At 41.5% G+C, this 24,243-nt stretch overlaps 1 protein-coding gene across 2 annotated transcripts in view; it reads right to left on the bottom strand.

Moving 5' to 3' along the window:
- Positions 1-16,831, bottom strand: part of LOC117823331 (mannosyl-oligosaccharide 1,2-alpha-mannosidase IA) — a 292,819-nt gene extending 275,988 nt beyond the window's left edge. For both annotated transcript variants that reach the window (XM_034698484.1, XM_034698485.1), the window contains exon 1: positions 14,998-16,831. In XM_034698484.1, coding sequence (XP_034554375.1) covers positions 14,998-15,564 — 567 coding nt within the window. In that variant the 5' untranslated portion in view covers positions 15,565-16,831. The remainder of the gene's footprint in view (positions 1-14,997) is intronic.
- Between the last annotated feature and the right edge of the window lie 7,412 nt (positions 16,832-24,243).

The following is a 24,243-nucleotide window of genomic DNA, read 5'->3' as shown; positions in this document are numbered from 1 at the left end:
CCCGGGGGTCTGTGTAAGCTGTGGGTCAAAAAGGCCTGACAGCATTATTCAACCATCTTAAAAGTAGGCTGAAACTGTGTCACAACACAATCACAAGAATGCAGACGGGCCGATGTGCGACGACAGCAGCCGGGCAGCTCACAGTGGCTCTCAAGTGATGCAGAAGAGAGGGGGGGAGAGCTGGCAGAGTGGTGGTGATAGCATGCCTGGAAGGGGGGAGGGAGGGGGGAGGTACAAGAAGCAGGGATGAATAAAGAGAAGGAGTAGCAGAGAGAAAATTAAAACTAGGACTAAAGAAAAGATTAGGACAAGTGAGAAGCAGTGGAAGAAATATGGGGACAAATCCAGGTCCCCCCGGCCCGCTCTAATGTCTCCACATTACCCTGTGAACACATCCACGCATGTTGTTTATGGCCAATTAGGCACACATAAAGGCAGGGGGCTGGAACTCAGCTGGGGGCTCACATAGTCTGCTGGTTACATCTAGGCCACTCTCTCTCTCCCTTCGCTTCTTTTCCTATTTGTTGAATCCACCCGAGCAGCGAGAGGGTGGATGGGGTTAGAAATGGAGGGAGTGGGGGGCGATTTCATTCGGTACCCAGGACCAAAGGATGTCAAGCAGAGCCTGCAGCAAACAAGGCCATCCAAGCACCTTTCATCTTCGGCACTTTCTTCCTCTGTAGCAAACGCATGCACACACCCACACATACACACAATGAAATCATACAGTAAAGGCTGGAGGCTCAAAGCATGTGTGCTGTGGGGATGCTGGAAATGCACATACAGTCACTGCAGCAGACGCTAGGCTGCTTTTCAACATGTACTTCTTCCTATGGAGCCAATAACAGGGCTTCACCTGTATGGAGAATTTCCTTTTCAACTTGTAGTCATTCGTTTGAGTCAGTATTTAACTAGAAGCTGCATGTTATCATGTTTTATTTATATTTTTTTCTTAGCCATCACAGTTTATTGAAAAGCGAACCTTCAAGCTATAGCTGCCTGTTCACATTAATCCTAACCTTACCCGTATTTAATTCTGAATGTCAGACACTATCGAGAATAGTAGGCATGATTAGGGGTGTGGTCAATTTAACCAGGGTGGGTGTGCTGCAGCTGTTTGCAAAGCGGCTAACTGTGGTTTCAACACTTCTTACCCTGTTTTGAGATCAGCCGGAAGTTAGCTTGTATAAGCATTTCTAATATCGCATTCGCCATCTTCGGGCTTCACAACACCCCTTCAGAAACCAATGGGTTACATCACTGAGACTACATTGATGTGTTACACAGGCTTAGCATTACACAGGTGCTTTATTCACAGCACGTGGTGCTCAATCATTGCAGCGAACACAGTACAAAACTACGTTTCACAACCCCTGTACTTGAACCTGAGCTTATCTGGAAGCTTTCTGCAGACTACAGTAAATTGATAACCCATGGAAATCATGCTTTTCACTCTTTCTGCTGTACATCCACGTGCTTCTTTTTAACTCACGCACAAGAGAGACTCACTTCCCCATTTTAAAACTTCCACACTATACGTCATATGGGCACATGACCCACAAGGAAACCTTATTTGAAGCAGAAAGCTTGTTGAAGACACGCAAGTATGTCTAAAAAGACAAAAAAACAAAGTTGGAAGTTCTGGATGGAGAGTGAGATTTTCTCTGCAACTATTTGAGAAGTGAAACTTCTGCAGACTATGACTCTCAACATCCCTGATTTGTCTGATCATGGTCAGGGAGCCCTGGATTAACCTGTCAGTAAAGCTTCGGGTCCACAGGATGCGCGGCGTGTCTCAATTTCTGTCTCGGGAGCGTGCCCCCACGTCGCTCCGCCAGAGATATGCTTTGAGTCAATACGCGCAGAAAAGAACGACCTAGACAGGAAGTCAGGCAGGAGGATCACATGCAACATCCGCCAATTTCAAAATAAAACATCATATACAGACTCCTGACCGTTTAAAGATTGTATAGATCAGAAATACTCATCGATTATGGATGTAAGATACAAACAGCCACATATCTGGGATCCATGTCGACTACAACAGGACTTTAACATGATATGTGTCAGAAGGTAACAGGACAACAAAATAGGGCCGAATTATTATTATTAAACTCATCTAAACTTGCAAAAACTAAACTTAACAGTTCTGCAGCATACTCAGTGATGATTAAAGCACAAAAGTAATGGAATACTGTCCAAATGAGCAGAAATTCAACCACAGAAAGGCTCTGTAACCTGTTGTTTGTATGTGGTTCTCTCTATGCTGGACCCAGCTGATCCTGCATGCTCTGAGCTGCACTCAATCTCAACACACGTCCTGTGGACCAGGGCGCACGCCCTCGGACGGAGCAAAGCCATGTCGCAGCCGTAACGTGTGTTGATTTTGGCGCCCCCTGTGAACAAAGCGGTATCTCTAATCTCTCCAGAACGTGTGTAATCATCTCATCCTGCCATCTGTTATCAGTAAAATGTTTAATCCATCAATACTCTTTGCTATTAAAAATGAAAATTGGCTGTTTCAGCAGCATGCAGTTAATCACTTTGCCTGGCGCCTACCCCTCGGCATTGGTTTCAGGCTTTAAAAATAACAATGTAAAAATAATCAGTCTTTATCCAGATGATCTCACTTGGTCTCTTAGCTCATTGAGAGTCATCACTTTAAATTAAAGTCTGTTTCATAACCAGCTAAAACTCCTCACAGGAGCTTTAGGATGATAGTGTGAGTACATGGACTTCAGCCGGTTCTTTATGACGGTCGATGAGCTCAACACGCCAGGGGAAAAAGAGGAGAAAGTTGTGATAAAGGCTCAAACTCAGGGCGGTTTTAATCTTATCAATAAGTGATTTTCCAGTGGAACACTGTGGAACATGAGAGCGTCCAATCAGGATTGAGTGTGTGTGTTTTTTCCAGTAATCACAAGCCTTCAGAAGGCAGTATTACGAGGTATACGCACAATGACCCCATTATGTCAGCAGTGCAGTTAACTCAAGATAAATGTGCTTCCAGGGAACTTATTGCAAGATCACAGTATCGAAGAAGGGACTGAGGGTGTACAGTAAATATTTTCAGAGTGTGGCTTATGAAATTTGAGAAAAACTGAAATATACTTAAATGGAAAAAAAAACACAGGTCCACTGCGGAGAGTGTTGCCCACTCACAACACTTTACTTCAAGAAGGAGGTCAAACTTTGGACGAACTCTGGTTCAGGACATGACCCTCTCTGCTACTGACGCAACACACACATGCTTGAGTAAACACAGACTTGTACTGGGGGGCTTGTAAACAAATAAGACTGATTTAAAGCCTCCACAAATATGGAAATGCAAATAAAAAGGAGACTTTCAGGGAAACTGGACTTGAATTGTGCGATGAGGGGAAAAACATCTGCTAACTGTTGACTGAAGGCTACGTCATTGGGAAAAGAAAGCCTTCAAGTTGTGTGTAAGTGACTGTATCACCAACATTTAGTTTGGCCACATGCACACATACATTCCCACAAACAGACATACAAAAATGCAGCACACGTAGAAAAACCCTCTGTTGTTAAATTTTAAAGCAAGCACCTCACTGGCCTCTCCAGAGAGAAGGACACTTGAGGCATTATATTGGTTCAAGATGTGAAATAATCTTCCACATACCTCCCTGGTAAACCTGAGCACACACACACACACACACACACACACACACACACACACACATATATATATACAAACACAATCACACAGTGCACAAAAAGGAGCACACACCAAAACAAACAAATATGCCAGAACAAAGCGACCTATCTGCATCTGTGCATCTTGTAATTCCATCTACAAAGAGCTGTGTCTGAATGCACTTGCACAAGAGGTATGTGAACACAAACACTGAACACAAACACTGACATACACAAACCTCTGGAAATGCGTGCCTCAACGGAGAAACTTCCCCTCCAGCTAGTGCCCCTACCACAGAGGGAATGCAGGGAGAAAACTGCGGTGAATGCAAAAAGGATGTTCCCCCGTTTTACTCACATCCTTCCTTTTCCTCCCCTCATCTCACCCGATCACTTACTTCCTGCAGTGACCGCCTAAGGGGGGGAAAGACCTGGTATTGTACAGCTTAATCAGCTTTTATCACCAACTGAAAAACAAGCTTCTCTGCCGGGCTCTGGAGTCGCTACCTGACATTTCTCTGTCTCCCTGTGATTCTGCGAAACACAAGACTTCTTGGATGCAGCTCAGAGGTCACCACAGGGGTCACCACACTGATGGTAATCCTGCAGGACAGAGGGTGTGTGTGTTTGCTTCAGGGGACAGAAAATAAGGGATGACTAAGAAGGAGGGAATCAATACTGGGGCTACTAGTAAGCAGGATTTACATTGGTCAACACCAGGTCAGCAAGCTGTCACTCAAGTTTGCAGGGCAATGTTAAAACAAAGAGGTGCAGCAGCTTTAACAATGAACACAGCAGGTACGAATTCACCTTTTAATATAATTAACTACCAAACACAGTGAAAAGTATGATGAAATAAGACATACGTTTTATGCTGCATTTTAGGTGCTCATCTTAAGTATGCAAACTGCACCTGAATTCACATGTTGCTCATTTTGATAGGTTTAAAATCAGACTAGACTCCTGAAAGTGAGGTCTTATGTCCTATTTTGGTTTGTACATTAGAGTCTTAGTTGCCTGTATCAATCTTTTGTGTTATCTACTGTTATGTCTAAGTAAATTATCTGCAATAAATCAGTACATTGGAGCTTTTTTCACAACTCTTTGCTATATTTTGCAAGTCTTGGTCATCCAGTTTGTAAATAACTAACTTGAAAAACTTGTGTCTGAAGACTCAGAATGCCTACAGGTGGTTTAGGTCATAGGAATAATACATTTAATAAAGCACATTTCATGTATTCATTTGATTCCCAAATCAAAACACTGGTAAGAATAGCTTTATATTGTAATTATTATGTTTTTAAAAATGTTAAAAAATGTAACATTTTTGAATATGCTTTAAAATGACATATGTGACATGTTATCAAAAACCACCAAACCTTAGAACGGAATAAACAGAACATATCAAAGTGCAATATTCTGGTATAATGACAACTCTGGTCAATTTGACCTAAAAACTGCCTTTAAAATGCAAATTAAAGGAATTTTTAACATTAAAATAAAACATGATAAATTGTTCTTTTTAAAATGTAGCGATTCATTTCAACTATAAAAACATAATCATTTGATAATTTTACTTAAAACAGTTTATACTGTCTGAGGCGAGGTTATACTTGAATACCCAAATGTATCTTTTAATTTTATCAACTCACACATTCCAGAAAAAGATAATTAATAAGTCTCTACACCAAAGCTCATCGTGTGCATTACATGTTCAGATTGTTTTTTCCGCTTGAGATTTGTAAATGTTTGTTTCTGGAGTGACGATGCCAACAGGTGGTTTATTCACTTATGAATCCTATTATGACATTTCTTAATCTCTGTCCTGATTGGTGTGCTATAATACTGTTTATTGGTTTCAACAAGCCTCATGTTTACAGGCAGGTGTAGACTAGTCATGGGAAATGTGATGCGTGGAAGTTCTACTTTGGTATCATGAAGCTAAAAAGTTGTAGCACGATGTGGTTGAGTCTCGTTGCTGTACTTGTTACCGCATGCCCTGTAATTAGACTATTGCTCATGCACAAATAAAAAAAGGTGATGCTAATACAGATATTGAACCACTCGATGTGTGAGTAAATGTGTGAGAAGGACAAAGTGTCCTTGCAGTGAACTGAAGCAACAGTAAAAGTACGACACCAGATGTTAAACTGGTCCCTGCCTTAAACTCATAATTATAATGTTAACAACCTGGAGGTTACCCTGCTATTACAATCACTCTAAGTAACCCTGTGTAAAACTCAATGAAAGCCTACAGTGTGCATGTAAAATAAGCAAAACAAATATCTCAGAACATAGCTCTTTGAGTTCATTATGCCTTGTGTAGCAGTGAAGACCTGCATCAACACCTCATACATTGACAGGCTGGCGTTATCTGCGTCAGCTGCATTGACTCGCACAACATATCAATACCCAGCAGGCCCGGCGGCTCACTCCCCCGCATAAACACACCAAAGACAACGCTGGGTTCATGCTCCAAACACCAGCCGCTGACATTTGCACAGCGTCCACAGAGGAGAGGACGAGCACAAATGTTCCTGCTCTGCGGGAGCGCTCGCAGAACGTAAGCCTTTTCTTAAGACTTTGTTCATCTTCCGTTTCTTTCTCCTGGCACAGCGGGAGGCAATTTTCCTGGCTCATACAGAAGGTTGTTTGGCACACCTGGTTCGTAGCAGAAGACAGCGGGGGAACGAGGGGTGGAGGGAGGTCACGGTGCTCACAGCCGGCCAGGAGGCGCCGGCTTAACGGCAGCATTCTATTCAGACGGACGGGCGGATCACTGCTCATTACTGCTGTAAGGGGATTTCAGGTCCGGATACAAGCTCACCTATTTCTAGAGCTTTGTCCTCTGTGTGTGTGTGAGTGAGTGTATTTGTCTGTGTGTTGATGTGTGTATGTTTGTTAAATGTGGCAGTTCAGTTGGTAAAGTGTGGGTTAATAATTTGGGATTTTAAACTTTGTATTTCATATCAGACTGACTACCCAGAATTGATTTAGCTAATATGACTTTAAATCAAAATTAATTTAATTGTGTGAGTGACCAATTACAAATTCTATGTCATGTAAGATCCCATTCCTCATCAGATATTTATAAGAAACGTGTTCAAAAGAAAAGAAGTAGTTCTTTTTAGCTTGACTAAAACTGTTTTCAAAGTTCTTATTCCCAAATAGAATTAGTTTTTCTCAAGTTCATGATTTATAAATTATACAATTTCTGTATCCGGCTGTGTTAAATACTTGATTCTGATTGGCCAAAACCCCATAACAACAGAGTCTCCAGGAACAGCCTAATCACACACGTATCAAACAAGTGGCAAACTCCGGTCTCAAACTATGAAGCCCCATGCGGAAGTGTCCCAAATAAGGACATGACTGACTTGACTCCCAGACGGGAACACATAGCTGTTGGCTAGGAGGCTCAAACTCCGCCTCTTTGCGTCAAACTATGCCTGGTTGAGTTCCGCATTTCCAATATGGCTGCCGCCGTCGATTGGCTTCAAAACAGCGTTCTGGAACAGATGGGTGACACGGAAACTACGTCCATTATTTATACAGTCTATGGTATCAAATCACCCACCAAAAGGATTCTGGCACATTTCAACTCAAAACATCAGTTCCAGGCTGGTGTTAAAAGTTGGGCAATAATAAAAGTTACTGGGCACAGATGATAAAGCAGTCTGAGGAGCTACTGCATGCCAACCATCTCTGAAAAGAAGGAAAAGAAGAGCAACATCCTGTCCTGCATTCCAAGGATCCTGACAAAGTAACTTGAAGCTAAGCAACAGTTAAAAGTTGTGACATTTGCCTCATGTGTGTCTAAATAACTGTATTTCAAAATAGGCACATCTCACCATGGGCTGAAATGAAGACATGTTGTCCTTCTGTAAAGAGTCAATAGTCTTAGCTGCAAAGTTCAGGGAAAGAAGCTGACAAGAATCTGTTGCCATGGAAGCATTGCCAACTGAAGAATCAGAGGGACTATTTTTTCTATCTGTATAAAGAACTCATTTTTAAATCATCTTCAAACTAATATTTTGTGTCAACTTGTAGAAGTCTTTAGTGGGGCGATAAAAAAGATAATGTATCGTGAACAGGTGGTCATGCTTTATGTCCGTTGGGATTGTAATTTGCATAACCACCTGTTCACAATACATAATCCCATACTAATCTATTTACAAGTGTAAAGTTTGTTTGATGTTTGGGACCCAAACAGAACTTCAAAAAAATGCAAATGACTTCTTTTTGTTTTCTGTTTCAACAGGGTACATTTTGGAGAAATGTTGCTGCAGCTGTTAACTGATCCAGAAGAAGTACTTAAATGAGTTTGATGTTGCCGTTAAGAGTTGCAGTCGCTCTGGCGGTGGAGTTTACTATGATCCTGGTGATGGTTAAAACAAACAGTCTAATCAGCTTCCTGCACTTTTTGTTACAGTTGTAAGACTCTTTGGATTAAACTTCTTCTTAAGCCTCTGTTTAGAAAACATTTTTTCTAGATAGCATCCCCTGTGAGTACAAGATACTGCTGGATTACATACTCATACACACACAGACACACATACACACACACAGCTCTGACCATTAAACAGACTTGCTTTAAGACAGAACAGATGTATCTTAGTTGATTATTTTTAGTCTACACAGTGAAGCAGGTGGGCTTCAGCACTGGATGGATAAGCACAGTGACAAGCCTTCCAACTTAAACTGTCAGGCTCTGAATTCATCCCCAAGCACCTAAATAATCATTTCGATAAGCCATCAATTACACACACACACACACACACACACACACACACACACACACACACACACACACACACACACACACACACACACACACACACACACACACACACACACACACACACACACACACACACACACACACACACACACACACACACAGGGAGCTAGCAGATACAGTCACAGGACTAAGAAGCCCTGAAGACTTGTACTGCTCTGCTGAAGGGGACTCTAACCACGAGAGGCTGCAGTGTCTGTCCTCTCACTGCAGCACTCTCAGCTGTCAGACCAATCTTTTCTAGGGCTGTGCACCACTCAGTATTGTGTCACTTGATTCAGATTGGGCTGTTTATTATAGAGCCTTGATGCTTTCTTTCAATTCACTGCCACACTGAACTACTGTTACAGCCTTCATGTTTTACCTTTAAGTCGCTTGTTCATCAGTTTTCCAGAGATAAAAACATTATGGACCCATTTACTGTTTATGAACAATGAAGACGGACATATAGGGATGCATGCGTACAATAGTTTGTCAAGCCATGCGAGGGGATTGGCCGCCAAAAATCAAAACTGACTCAGACAAATGGTAAACAGCAGAAAATTAAGCAACAAAGTCGCTCCATGCTCATGACTGCACTATCTGTGGACGCAACAAAAACAATAAGCACATGAGACCACTATGAATAAGACAAGGATGATAACAAGCGAGCCAGAAAACTACAGCTAACTGCACCTGCATACCATGGGGTTAATCAACAAATTGTATTTTCAGCTTGCTAGCTAGCGTAGTTATTTGTTCACAGTTACAGTCAACACGTTTCATAACATGCAGCCACAGGTTTAACTGGTGTTTCAGTGTAAATGGTCACTCTGTTAACTGGTGACTTTCAACCGAATCATGCATCTCTTATAAAGGCCTTTAGTTTTTCATTTCAGTAATATGAGATTTGGAAATTTAATACAAAGATGAATTTGGATGCATTCAAAGCTTGCTATCTCATCTGGATGAATGAAGCAAAACGCTGCTCCCGTTGCCAGATTGTGTGTCCATATTTTTTGATAATGTAGGCGGTAACCGGGTCTTTATGTTTTGGCGACAATTTAGCCTAGCGGTTAAATCGCTTGTGCCCCATGTGAGGCTAGTGCCCTCGAATATGACGGTTTATTCCAACCTGTATCCATTTCCTCAAGTCATTCCATGCTCTCTAATAAATTATGAGCCATCTCGCTGCCCAAGATCCTCAGGTGGGGAAATTTTTGGTTGAGCCAAAGTCGAGGCTCAAATCCAAAGGGGATCATGCTTTCTCTGTCAGAGCTCCTCGACTTTGGATCGACCACCCTGAGGAGATAAGGATGGCAGAGTCAGTGACATCTTTTAAATCTCTTCCTAAAACCCATTTTTACAGACTTGCTTATATATGACTTTATCTTTCTAACCACTTTTACTTCTATTTTATTATTAATTTTAGTTTTTATCCAACTAATCAATTGTCTTAAATTTTATTTGATTATTTTATTTGATTATTTATTGTTTAATTTATTATTATTATTATTATACGTCAGTTATCATTTCAATGTTCCTAATTTATCCTTTTCACGCTTTGTTTGTCAAAGCTCTTTGTAAGCATTTGTTTTTAAGGATGCTATATAAACAAAGTTATTGTTATCATTATAATACTAATCATGGACATAGTTTCATGTTGTGAGGTAAACTAGTGTTGGAGTAATCCCAGGTGGAGTCTGCTCAGGGCAGCTTGTTCCTAAAGTCCCACGTCACACAACCACAATGTGCGTGACACCGCTAACTTCAGCATAATAGCAAAAAGCTGGGCTGACATACCACTTCGGCTGAAGCTGTCTGACTTGAATAACCTAATTCTTTTCATTGTCAAGTGATGAAATACTTCAGTTTTACATACAAGACTTCAACTCATAGCATGCAGACCCTTTTATCTCTCCCACAAATTACCCCTTTGTGTTATTCAGCCAATGTCGGTACTGGCATCACAATGTGAGAGAGCGATGATTACAGCTTTAAGTATAATGTGAGTGAATGAATCAACATCGCCTCTAACCTGCTATGCTAACAGAGTATGCTAACATGAGCACTGTTTGCCAGGGGATCCATCTGTTTCACTGGGCAGGATAGAGAGACGTAAAAGACATCTCTCTCTCTCTCTCTCTCTCTCTCTCTCTCTCTCTCTCTCTCTCTCTCTCTCTCTCTCTCTCTCTCTCTCTCTCTCTCTCTCTCTCTCTCTCTCTCTCTCTCTCTCTCTCTCTCTCTCCTACACACTGTTGTTCTATCCTCTCAATGAAGACATACAAGCCCCAAAAATCAACTTAAAAAACATTTATATATGTCAACTGGTACCTCACTTAATTCATGATGATGTCTTTTTTATCTTTATTGTTTACTGGATGAAGGATTTTAGCTAGCTAGTGAGCTAAAGCTAGCTGCATCTTGGCTAGCAGCTCCTGGGCCCTATAGCCAAAGGACATCACAGAAACACTTGTTTTCAACGTGGAACAGCCTCATTCAGTATTTTACATGTTTAAATACAAGTTTAGTACATTTTCAAGATGAGGATATCTTAGAACCAACGAACAAAGACCTGTTAAACAGCAAGCACTGAGAAAGAAGCTAGCAGTAGCTCAAAGCCTCTCTTGACGTGGTCAGATTGAGACAGAGCTTTGGAGAAACACTGACTTCTGATTTGAAATTCTTTAACATGTGTATTTATTAACAATTTGAAAGCTGGATCCGTTGTTTTTTTTAGAGAGGAAGACTCCTTTAAAGGCAATTACGCTCCCTGAAACACACCTGTGGAGTTGTTTTGTTTTTCCATGCTGTTGCTCCTGTGTTTTCCTGTGTTCAATAATGCAGCTAAAGACAAAAATTGCAGATATTGAAAAGACAAAAAGTGAGTCCCCTTGGTTCTTCAGCACTGATAATTTGAATAAGCTCTAATCTTTATACAGATGAAGGCTCAATATATATTACATCCCCATTTCTGTTAGGCAAAAGCTCTCATTGAGCTGCATAGACATGCCTCTGTTAAAAATTCAGCAAGACAGTGGAAAGGGCAAACCTCCTGCTTCCCCGGTCTGTCTCTAAATGCACATTTCTCTTTTGATGTATGTAATGGCGTGAAGAGCAGAAGAAGACGAGGGACACAAGGAGGCACAGAGCTCCTCTGATGTCCTCTTTCCTGTTTGTTTGTTTGGCTGTGCTGCTTCTGCACCCTGCTTCCAGTATTTTGTTACTGCACGCCAAGTTCTAACCTTAGTGAATGCAGAGGACAAAGCAACAAAGTGTGCATGCAGAAAAGACACACACACCCCTCCCCTGTTGCTTCAGGCCCACATTTTTGTGGTTGCGATTCCCTGCTATCCATCCTTTCATGCCGGAGCCAATGAGGCAGCAACACAGGCGTGCAGACGACTCAGTGAGCCATGACATCACAGAATTACAAATAGGAAGCCGTTTGAATATGACTCTCATCTTCATCCTGCTGAGGACTTTTGGAGGAGAATGAACTACCTACTGGCGGGGCGTAGCTGGAATAGGCAAGCAGCACCCTGGCAACTTTGGCAGGATTTTGCAGGTATCCATGGGGGGGCCGCCTCAAAAAAAAGCGTGTGATTAGACTGTTATTGTCCCTTGTTTCACCCTAGCTTGGCAGTGGGTGCACACACACAGAGGAGGAAGGTGGGGAGTCTGCTTTCTTGTTGCTGGCAGTTAAGAAAAACGATGCCCATTCACAGTTTGGGCACTGAAGCACTCAGTGGGCTGGATCAGACCCCCGTTTCTGTCTGCATTCTCTTACACTGACTGCTTTTTCAGCGCCGCCCTGTCTGTACACAAGAACACAAGCAGGCTGACAACGACACACTCAACTGCGTGCGTTTTATGCTTCATAGAAACATACATCAAAACATGTCGGTTGAATTGTTGCACTTACTTCCCTGCTTTTTTTTACATCTGTAAACCTGGACAAAGCGCAGGCCCGGGATGTGTCAGCCTGTGCTGGCAGCATGAAACTGAGCCTCCAGGAGGAGGAGAAGCTGTCTGGAAAACTGCCAGGAGGCTTGAGACAGTGGAAACTGCAGCAACAATAGAAAATCCCCAAAAGTACAAGCATGGACGTGGAAGGATTCAACGAAAGTAAGCAGGATCTGGGATTACTTTCTTAATAAAAGGTCCTCCCACAAGTGCAATTAATATTCTGCTGCGCCAATGTGGCAAAGAGGGTGTGGTGGAATATAACTTTTCCTCAGATTGTGACCCCGAGGCAAGAACTTTGCATAGCTCAGCTGAACACAACAGGCGAGCAAAGTCACACTGACATTCATTTGAATGAGCATCAAAAAAGGAGATGCAGTGAGTCAGGGAGAGCTGAGAGCATGAGGGCAAACAACCCGCTCTGTCCTCTGACGCCTCACTTATCACGAAGCACATCACCTCCAGGTACAAGAGGCATGAGGGTGACAGCAGGCTGCAAGTGAGAACGACAACGGGACTTAGCCGTGTCACATGCCAGGGCTGAAACCCATCTGCACACGCCGGCCAATTCCCTCCCTCCCTCCCCCTCTCTTTCCTTTTCCTCCTCTGCCTTACTTGCCTTGAGTGGGTACAGATGTGTGACGCTCTCACTCTGGAGCCATCATTGGACCCACCGGGCTCAACAAAGGCTGGCACACATGCTTGAAGAGCTCCTGGCCCAAAGTGTCAGCGCACACAGTCACATAATTTCCATGCGATTGTGTGAGGGTGATCGAGGTGCTTACAGCTGAGTGCGGGACGTTTTATCCTTCAGGATGACCCGACAGAAGGCAATTTAACAGCCCAGATAACACAACAATACGGCACTCTGGAAGTCATACAAATACACGCTCAGAGGCTTATTAAAATAATTAGAGCTACAACAACAAGACCATCAATAGAAAAAATTTGCCAAGCTTAAATGTTAAAAAGTTTAAGGGCTGTCGCTTCTTTAATGTGAAGTTTTGTGAAAATGTTAAAAAATGTGAGATGTAGTAATAAGCAGAGGATAGAAAGAAAAAGCTGTGAAATTTTTGACCAAAAATGTCATAAAATTTGATGGACTAATCTTCTGTCCTGCAAAGATTTTCAGCCAAATTGGTTCTGCAACAATACAAAGTCCACATGAAACTATCTGCTGAGTACTTATACACTAAAATAAGGTGACAGTTTCAGCTACTTTTGTGTGAAGTTTTGGTGTTTTTTGGTCACTTTTTCAATAATTAGGGCTGCAGTAAATAGACGACTCATCAAAAACTATCTGCTGAGTACTTTATGTGCGAAAATGTAACAAAAAGTAATGCTTTGAGATTTGTTTACATGAAGTTTTGCAGTTTTTTGGTTATTTTTCAAAAGAAATAGAGCAGAAAATAATAGATGATCCATAGTAATGTATCTGCAGAGTGTTTTTACACATAAATGTCGCAAAATGACTGTTTCAGAGACTTTTATGTGAAATTTTGCTGTTTTTCCGCCATTGTTTTAAAGAATTAGAGCTGCAACAGATAGACAATCAATCAAAAACTAAGTATTTTTTATAAATCACAAAATGTGATAGTTTCAGCTTCTTTTATGTCAAGTTTTGCTGTTTTTTTGTCTTTTTCAATAGTTAGCAGGGAGTCTATTGGTTAAGGACTGTTAGAACAACTATCAACAGACCTAATTCTAAGCTTTTGGAAAAGTCTGATCAGCATTTTTCCCAATTTTTGAACTCCTAATGCCCAAAATTTGTAACTCTACTGACTTTATTCAGTTCCAGTAAGGAAAGATTAAATAAAAGTATCTAACAATTACAATAAGTATGATGAGGAAGAGGAAAACCTCTGTGAATATCCCTCATTCCTCCTGAAGTATTCAGTACTACAGCTCTCCCTCGGACACATTCAAAGAAGTTCCATCCCTCTGCTTCTTCTGAGCTCACTTTCCTCTCCTTATTCTGATTGATTATAGGTTATTAGACTCCCATGTAATCTCTCTGACAGACAGCGGAAACATTCAAGTTATCTTTAGTCCTGCCACTGTTCTCCAAAGGCAGTGCATGGGTAAATTTAGACAACTGATATGATTGAGAGGGATTTATTTTGTCTGTTTGACAGGCGCTGGGCAAACAAGCGTCCCACTTCTGCTATGGAGAGAGCGGCTCTACTGTTTGATGGATTCAGATCTGTGGAAGAAATGTAATAACATTTGCATGTGTGTTTTATTTATCTGAATATGTTGTTTTCGTTTGCTGTCTTGACAGCATGGGAACTCATTTTCAACTCCAACTTATTTGCTTAAAAGAAGCCACTTAAAGCTGGATGTGGAGGAATGTGAGTAATCAGATGATTTGGTTGCTTTTATAGTTAAAACATGATTCATCTTGCACAACATCTGTCCTCATATAACCCCAAAGTACACTTCCTGATTCTCTCCTGAACCTAAATGTTTCTTTCCCATAATCCCACCACATGCATGGCTATAGAGCTTCCACAGAGCCCCACAGGCTACTATATGTCAACTGTCCAAACATGCAGGCGTCATGTTCCCTCTGCAGGGTCTCTGTCACACATCCTTACCTCTTTGACTTTCTCCCGGCGCTCGTTGGTCTCGGGGTCGCTCGGTTTGCCGCTGTCCCTCCCCAGAGGCGGTTTGAGCAGACACCTTTTGAACTTCTGGTAACTGAAAGTATCCGAGTGGGCACCATGGTCAGAAGTGGTCGCTTTATCCAAGCTTGATGCCTCCGTTCTGGACCTGGGTAGAGTCAAATCCTCCTGCGCTTTCCCCCCAGCGAGTCTTTCCTCGGTGGCCTCATGAGAGACGGGTGGTTTGCGGCTCAGACTCTTCAGTTTGGAGCTGTTGCTCTCTCCTTTGGCTGGGGTCATGCCCCTCGGACCGTGCTCCTGGTCCTTGGGTTTTTTTAAGTGCTCCCTGGCATCGTTCTCGGACCCGGAGCCCACAGTGACAGGCTGGGTGTCCGTCTTGGAAAGAAAAATGCGTTTTAGTCGGACAGAGTCGGGCAAAAAGAAAAGGGCCCCGAAACACAGCGTCACCAAACCCGAGAGAAAGAGCAGAAAGACGAATTTCTGGGACAGGCGCAGACCCATGCCCGATGCGGACACACCGGGCAACTTTCGGAAAACCATTGAAACTTTTCTTGAGACGTCTCCTTACAGTGTTTTTCTCTGAGACTGCACCGTGTTTGGACAGTCTCCTCTCTCTCTCTAAACTGAGCGGCTTCTCTGCTGCCTGGGGGCAATGTTTAAAAAAATAGATATGCTGGGTTTTAAACACACCCCCGTGACACTTCCAGAGGAGCATAAACAGCCTGCCAGAGCTGTCTTTATCTCGCTATCGATTGGATCTGCATACGCGAAGGTTAGGGCCTGCCTACATCTACAGTTTAGCAATCATTTGGCAACACAACTCCAGATCTTTGAGGGTTTTGGAGTAACACACAAAGCAAATCACTGGCGTCAATACGCGCTATAGGATCGGGTTAAAAATGTAAATCATACATCAACACGGGGCTCCGGGGGCTGACAGATAAATGGCACTGGCGTCTACTGAAGCACTGAGCTATATTCAAGAATAACAGGATTACTAGAGCACACGCCAGGCTGACAAATAATGCACTTTAATTATAGGAGATAAGAATGACACGTCTCGCAGTTTGTGGACAAAGTTGTGTCTCGATGCATCATTCCACGCCGTGCATATTGATATTTAACACACTGCCCTACGATGCAAAATCTCAAGCGTGCAAGACGAGCATCGTTTCCTTCCTTGTTCCCCGTTACACCGAGCCACGTTGCTGCATGCGTTATAAGCTCCGGAAATCACATCTAAGAGAACAAAACGCTGTGTTTGTGTGCGACTATCCTGTACAGCTGGTGGACGGAAACGCGTGTGCATGCATGTCGCCCTATCTGTCAATCGCGCTCCTCCAGGAAAGCTTCCCGTTTCCTCCTCTCCTCTCCACTGGCGTCAACAAATCGCTGGATGACATTAAAAGAAGGCGGGTTTTGTCCCATGCGAAGTTATCCTTGCCCCCCCTACCCTCGATGATCCAAATCCAGGGGAATACAAAACAAATCCAAAATCCAGTCCGACGCCGGTTTCCTTAACAAAAGACGAGACAACACCACCGCGGCGTCGTCGCTCCGGTGCCCGCCGCCGTCTCTCCGTCTCTCCGCCTGCCTTGCCTGCCGACAGTGCCTCGCTCTCTCGCCTGTAGCGCGCGTTTGTGTCGCCGTGCCGTGGACGTCCGCCTGCGTAAAAAGAAGCGAGAGGAGAGGGGTTGGAGATGTAACATAAAGTGCGGGCAGGGCGAGGAGACGAGAGAAGAGAAGAGAGGAGGGGGAGAGACACGAAACGGTCCGCCGCTTGGCTATCCAGTGGGCTGGTCGGGTTTCTTGATGGATATTCAGACCGGCTTATCAAAACAGTGTTAAGCCGTTTGGACAAAAGGAGAGTAGGTCTGAATGGATCTCAATATAACGTTAGAAAATCATCCACACACCCCCGAGGAAAATGAGGTTGTTTAATCCGAGGAAAGCTCTCAAAGGAGGATATATGTCATTATAAATATCTCCACAGTCATCAGGACAGTGGCGGAGCCAGACAGTTTTGACTTGGGTGGCCAAACTGGGGCACTGACTGTTGAAGGGGTGGCCAGGCGTGGAAAACAAACTTAAGAGCAAGAGGGTTACCTCCAATAATCACATCTACTTTAACTTATTTTATAAAATAATTTTTGAAAAGTTACATTTTTGTAGATGTCTAATGTTGACATTCAGAATGTAACGTACAGAGTATCAACATTTAAATCTGCTGAACTGAACTCTTTAAGGACTCAAAATACGGATGATTGTCCAAAGTCAAAGCATCAACAAAAATAATATTCAAATGCAAAGAAACTGGTTTCTCTGCAGCTTGTTGAAACACAACAACACAATAGCTGATTTCAATATAAGTAATGCCTCTGACATGGCAAATAGCCGATCATGTTTAAGAATTTCAGGGTGGCCACAGGGGTGGCCAATCAGTATCAGGAAAATGAGGTTGTTTAATCTGAGGAAAGCTCTCAAAGGAGGATATATGTCATAAATATAAGCTATCCACAGTCATCAGGAATGAAGATATAAATACACCATAGTTTAGTACCTGGGGTTAGGGCTGGGGTTGGCTTACAAAGTGTGTGAAGGATTAGTTTTAGTCTATGTTAGGGTTAGAAAGTGCTTAATTTGATGTCAAAATAAAGCATTTAACTATAAGAGGCCCTGTCCATTCTGGGAAACTGTCACAACCAAGCAGCAACCTCCAGTCTAAAAATATGAGTCCAACGCGGAAGTGTTATAAACTGCAGTTCATCAAGTGTCCGCTTGAGGCTAGCTCCGGAAGTACAGGAAACCACATACACACAAATTCAAAAAAGGCGATCTTCACAGCAGAAATAAACATGTTTACAGCCTGGTACAAAAGACGAGTGTAGTCTGGATAGCTTATTTCTCAATCGGCGCACACTGTACAGGGGGTGAATTTTTTTCAAATGCAGCAATTTCGAAGATATTGCGATTACGAGTCTTCCAATGAGAGGCACAGCTGACTTGACAGGAGGGAACACTGTAGCTGTTGGCTAGGAGGCTCAAAGCCCGCCTCTTAAAGTCACAATCGCTCGACAGCAGCAATATGGCTGCCGTCGACGATTGGCCTCAAAACAGCGCTTTAGAAACAGATGGGCGACGTCACAGATCCTGCGTCCATATTTTATACAGAGGAAACGAATAACACAAATTATTCAATAACTAATATAAATAAAGAAATAAATTAATTATATATAGGACCCTATCATGCTATCATATTCTATCATATCCTGAGTTACCCTGTGTCTCCCACCACTAATTATCTTATTTATTTGCAGGTTACCATTTTCCTCTTGTTAGCCAACACACCAGCAGTTTTTGCTTCTCACTTGAATGTTGTTTTCGATTTAGAAGTTTGGCTGACATCAGCTTACATTTGTTCCCCAACAGATAAACATTCACAGTATGAAGATCCAAACTTGTCTTTTAACAACACTTACCGAATGTTTAACAGCACCTTCTGATTGACTTAAGAATTTTGCATTTAGATCTTAGAAAACATTTTATTATGCAATACAGGACATTGGAACTTTTTCAAACTCTATTAACACGTTTCAAGCTAAACTAGCTAAAATAATATGTCACCAGATGCATGATGCATCTTCCAACTTGTTGAGCTTACTATAGGATTTTTGTACTTGATTTTAGGCATTTGTTAACTGGATTATTTTTATAAATTAAGTCTTGTATTTATTTCAAAACATGCAATAATGTCTATAATTTATTTTCATTTATTTATATACTCTGTTTTGTCTCAAACACAAAAGGCAGAGACACACATCACTGGGGAGGCTATGGCTAACACTTTTGTGTAGCCCCCCGAAAACTGTTACCTCACTGGAAACTGTTTGACAACCATTTTTATCAAGCAGCAGACATTGTTTTTATAATATCAGTTTGGAATAATAGTCTCAAAGCAGTCATAACTCCAGTGCTTCTTTGAGTTCCTACAGAAAAAATAGAAAAAATAAATAAATCTAGCTTGATATTGGAAAAAGACTCAATGATAACCTGGGGCTAGGTACCGATGAGAGATCACAAAGTATCAATGGATTACATTGGCGTAGATTCTCAAGGCCTACACTCATAATACATACAGCACTGTGTTATCACAAACCCATAGACTGTTTCATGTTTTGCATTTGGCTGACCTTCAGAAACAGATACCTGCGTATTGTTGCAGAATCTGTAAGTTGAAAAATGTGGGCATCTCAAGGTTTATTTATCATCTTTTTCTGGAGCTTTTGGCTAAATGATACTGTCTTCATTAGCAGATAGACTTTGCACAGTTGTCATGGAAACATATCTGCTGACATGGAGGCTCAGTTTCAGGATTTCAGATCCATCTCCATTGCTAAGCAGACTCCAGGTGCCGAAGAAGACTGTGTGATGTAGTTGTTAGAGCTGGTAGTGAGTTGATGTTTCCAAGGGCAAGAATGAATTTAATTATCGTGAGATGACACAACTTGTTTTCTTGTAAAAGCTTTTGCTGGAGGATCTTGTGGCGATCTACAAAGTAGGAAACAAAACCATAGGATGATCACTGATAGGTCAGAGCTTGACAAGCTGCCATGGCCCGCATTAATGAGGCGAGTTAAGTCTATTTCTTTGTTTGTGCTTTTGCAACTTTTGCGATCCACATTATGACCTTCTGACTCTGTGATAATAATAATAATGATAATAATAAACTTTATTGATACAGCACTTTTCTTAACAAGGTTACAAAGTGCTTCACAACAAAAAAGCAGAGAATTACAAAGCATAAAAAATGGTGTAAACATGGGGGAGAAAAAAGACAGAAGCAAAACAAGACACCTGAATGCAGAGCAAATTCAAGAATTAGGGGTGGAGAAATGCCTTCTTATATAAAAATGTTTTTTGTGAGGATTTTACAAGCAGTTAAGGTTGTGGACTGTCTAATTGTCAGTGGCAGGGAGTTCCACAAACTTGGAACTCTGATTGAAAAGACCTGGTCATTTTTTGTTTCAATGCACAACCAGCAGAGATGCATCCACAGACCTGAGGGGCCGCCCAGGCACATAGGGTTAAAAGGTTGCTTAAATAGTTTGGGGCCTGTCCATTTAAAATTTTAAAAGTAATCAATAAGATCTTAAAATCGACACGATAAAAAACTGGCAGCCAATGTGATGCACCCTCTTGCAGAAAACCAAAGCATTTCTCTTGAGATAACGAGGTAAAAAAGTTGAGATCTCAAGAATACAATTGAAAATGACTTGCTATCACAGGAAAATGGAGTAAATAAAATGGATGGATGTATGTTTGCTCGGGGCCTCCATATGTAAGTGCACTGAAACTTTGTTTCCATATTGTTTACATAAGCACAATCGAAGCAAAACTGTAAACACAGTGCTTTCTTAAGATTAAATGAGATAGATTGTCCTGCGAGTTGGCCATTACTGAAGAGCCTGTGCAGCACAATTCAGCTAATGCACCTGAAAGCAAGAATGAGTAAATAAAGGTCTGATCTGGTTCAGTATTGGTCTTTAATTACAAGTTGACCTCCACTTTTAATGGCCTCTGCTGGTCCTCTGAGACCAGGTGGGTTATTGTCATTCTGCGGTCCAAAAGTTCCTTCCGGGTATTCTTACAATCAAGGTATTCAATGTGGACCATCAGTGTCATTGACATTCCTGACAATGACTGTGGGGTCTGATGAACTCTAAATGAACCTTAAGCATGGATACTCATTGCCCTTCTCCTCTGTCTCCCTTTCTCTTTTATGAATAATCATTTCAATATAAAAGGGAATGTTTGTGCAAGTAATAAGGCCCTCTTACCATCTGACACATAAAACTCCTCAGGCTGTTTTTTTACTCATCATCAGGTGCCTATGGGTGGATGAGCTAATTTTAAGGTAATTTGTACTGCATATGACCCCACATTTTTACTGTTAAGCCTTCTCCCTCAGCAAACTTAATTGAGCCAGACTGGTTGTCTGTAATCTCAAGAACAGAGGGGGGAGGGGGGGAGGGAGACAGAACTGTTGAATTAGCCTTTTTATTTTGTGATCCAAGAGCATTTCCTCTGAGACTAGGTAAATCTATGAAGCATTTTGTGAGCTTCATTGCTGACAAAAGGACAGTTTGTAGTAAGAGACAGGGGCTTTGTGATGGCTCAGTGCCTTTACAAAATGATGATGCTTTAATATTGTGTATTTCATCACTCCATGACACTACAACACAAACTTTATAGGTGCACCTGTATAATATGATGTAACCTAACACAACTCGTGTGCAATAAAGACATAGTTGCAATGATGTACATTTTTAACGCTGCCATCATGCTGTCTGTTGAATTATTAAAGCTCCTTTTTTGAGGTAAAGTTTCTGCTTGCGTTTTAGTATTACATTGACCAACCTTTTTCGACTCGTACCTCAGCAGCTGTGTAAATGGGTTTCAGGTGTATGCCTACCCCCTTCATTGATTCCCACCTTTCATGTTCTCAGAGGATATCCATCATTCAATGTGTCAATACTCAGGGTGGTTGAGCAATCCTACTGATACCATGAGTGAAATTGAGCATTAATCTATAACATTTGCTATCTAACCCTAAACCTTTGACAAGTGGTTCATTACTTCAATCAAATATGTCCCTCAACTATCCATTACCTTTTACCAAACCATCTTAATTGTGTGTCTCAGATTTTAAGGAACTGTCTGTACGTGTTTAGCACTTATCCATTACTTGTAGGGTACTCTTTATTATTCATTACACCTAGAGTTGCCAACTGTCCCGTATTAGCCGGGACATTCCATATATTGGGCTAAATCGGTTTGTTCCATAAGGGACCTCAATTTTCCCGTATATTGACTATTAACTCTTGTAAGTACAGCTGACTGCACTCTACAGATTCTAGATCAGAAAAAAACAGCAGTGGCAGATCATGTGCCAATCACACCACCTGTCATCCAATCACAGGCCCCCTCACGCACATCAGTTGTATACAGCGCAAATGCGCCAAGCCTTGCAAAAAAGTGTGGAGAGGATTTTCTCTCAAATGGTCATTAAATTGTAAGATTCAAGAAACAGATGCAGCACAGTGCTGATCAAAAATGAACCTCAAATATCTGTAAACTGTGACTTGTCATGTAAGGACTTCTCTCTGGCTGTGCAAAAGGACAAAAGACTGCTTGAGTCAGTCAAGAGCAGCAAAAAGTATCCATGGAAAAAGTAAATTTGCTGAGTCATACTCCTCTTTTGCATGAAATTTTCTTTTGCCTGTTTTTTGATGTAAAGAGCCAAATTGTGGTTTCTTAGAGGTTTATTCATATGGAGGTTACATAATGATACAGTAAGCATTAAAGGGAATATACACACTTTCTGCATTTCCTGTTGAATCAGAATATGAATATGCGCATCATGCTCACACCACCATGGCACCGTGCATCTGTCCCTTGTTTAGTAGTGAGAAAGTTGGCAACCCTAATTACACTGTTTACAAGCCACTATGTCTTGCGCTCCTGCGACACTTCACAAATGTGAGTTCGGTAAGAGAGCGTTCAGTTTTGCTGATCCTACTGCTTGGATTACGCTCCAGAAGGATTTGAATTTGTCAGATCTTATCTCACTTGATGCCTTTTAGTCCATCTTAAATGAAAGACAGACCACAGAAAAGTGCCTGTGTTTTGAAATGCTGTTTTTGTAATGACAAATTGAACTTTATTTGCAAATAAGTTTCACTTTCAGATTATTGATTGCTTCTACATACTGTCTGTATATCAGAATCAGAATCAGAATCAGAATCAGCTTTATTCGCCAAGTATGCTTGAACACACAAGGAATTTGACTTCAGTAAACTGTGCTCTCTTTGTACAAGGCAGAATAGGAATAAGAATAAGAACTACAATAAAAAATAAAATAAAAATATAATAACAATAACCTTAGCTATAAATACAAAGAAACAACAAATAGGCTTGACTAATATGTACAGGCTAAAATAATATGATAAAGTGCAGTGGTGAGTTGCAGAGGTAGTTTTACATTATAAAATAGTAGTTAAATAGTACAAAAAATAGAAATATGGAATTCTGTTTTGAGAATTGTTGCATTGTATATCTACATGTATATTTACAGAGAGTATTTATCTGACAGGTATGACACTGTTATGGTTTAGTGTTCATCAGAGTGACAGCCTGGGGGAAGAAACTGTTCTTATGGCGGGTTGTTTTGGCGCACAGTGATCTGTAGCGCCTGCCGGAGGGGAGGAGTTTAAAGAATTTGTGTCAAGGGTGTGAGGGGTCAGCAGTGATGCTACCTGCCCGTTTCCTGGCCCGGGACCGGTACAAGTCCTGGATGGGGGGCAGGTCGACACCGATGATTTTTTCTGCAGTCCTTATATATGCTCCATGCTGTTGACTTGTGCTAATTATTTTGACGTGTGCTGCTGAGCTCATGGCCAGGTTGCCCTTATAAATGAGGTCTTGATCTCAATGGGTCTCATCTGGTTAAATAAAAATAACAATGATAACTTCTACCACTTGTACATTTTTATACTGTTTGAATAGTTCCTTTCAACAGTTCAATTCAACTCTTTATCCAGTAACTAAACTTATATTAAAACCTTATATCAATTATTTTTAGCTTACTGTTAAAATTGTACTTTTGGGTAACAGTATTGAGTGCTATTTATTTCTTTGAGCTAGCCTTTTTTACTTTACCTCTTACCTATTATATTTTACCAAGCTGTTATAACTGTAATACTTAGTTCACTTTTGGCTAACTGCTCTGTTATCAATTTGTTTTAGCTAACTGTTCTATCATCAATCAGTACTTGTAACTGTTAAAACTGTTATCCATTGGTGTTTACAAAATACTGTATTAACTTCATCCATAACTTTTTCAGCTGTTAAGATTATTTCACTTAAAGCTAACTGTAAAATGTTTCTTTCTTCTTGATGCTGGTTCACAGATCAATGTGTGGTGTGCAGTCAAACACACAGGATCCAGGGCAGGTTTCGAAGGTTTATTGGCAAAATAAGGATCCGCTCAAAGCTGTCAAAAGGTGTGGATGTGGATGATTTCACCACACAAGGGGCACTTCAGGTAAACGGGTTGGTAAATGCTACAAAAGGGGCACAGGTGAAGCAGTGATCTAGGGAACGGGAAGAGCACACGGTTTTTAACACTCGTCTTACACCGCACTGTTATCCTCATCATGC

Source organism: Notolabrus celidotus, chromosome 12 (assembly GCF_009762535.1).
Source record: "Notolabrus celidotus isolate fNotCel1 chromosome 12, fNotCel1.pri, whole genome shotgun sequence".
Taxonomy (NCBI): domain Eukaryota; kingdom Metazoa; phylum Chordata; class Actinopteri; order Labriformes; family Labridae; genus Notolabrus; species Notolabrus celidotus.
The sequence above is the reverse complement of the archived record's forward strand: the minus strand, read 5'-3'. Positions and strand labels throughout refer to the sequence as shown.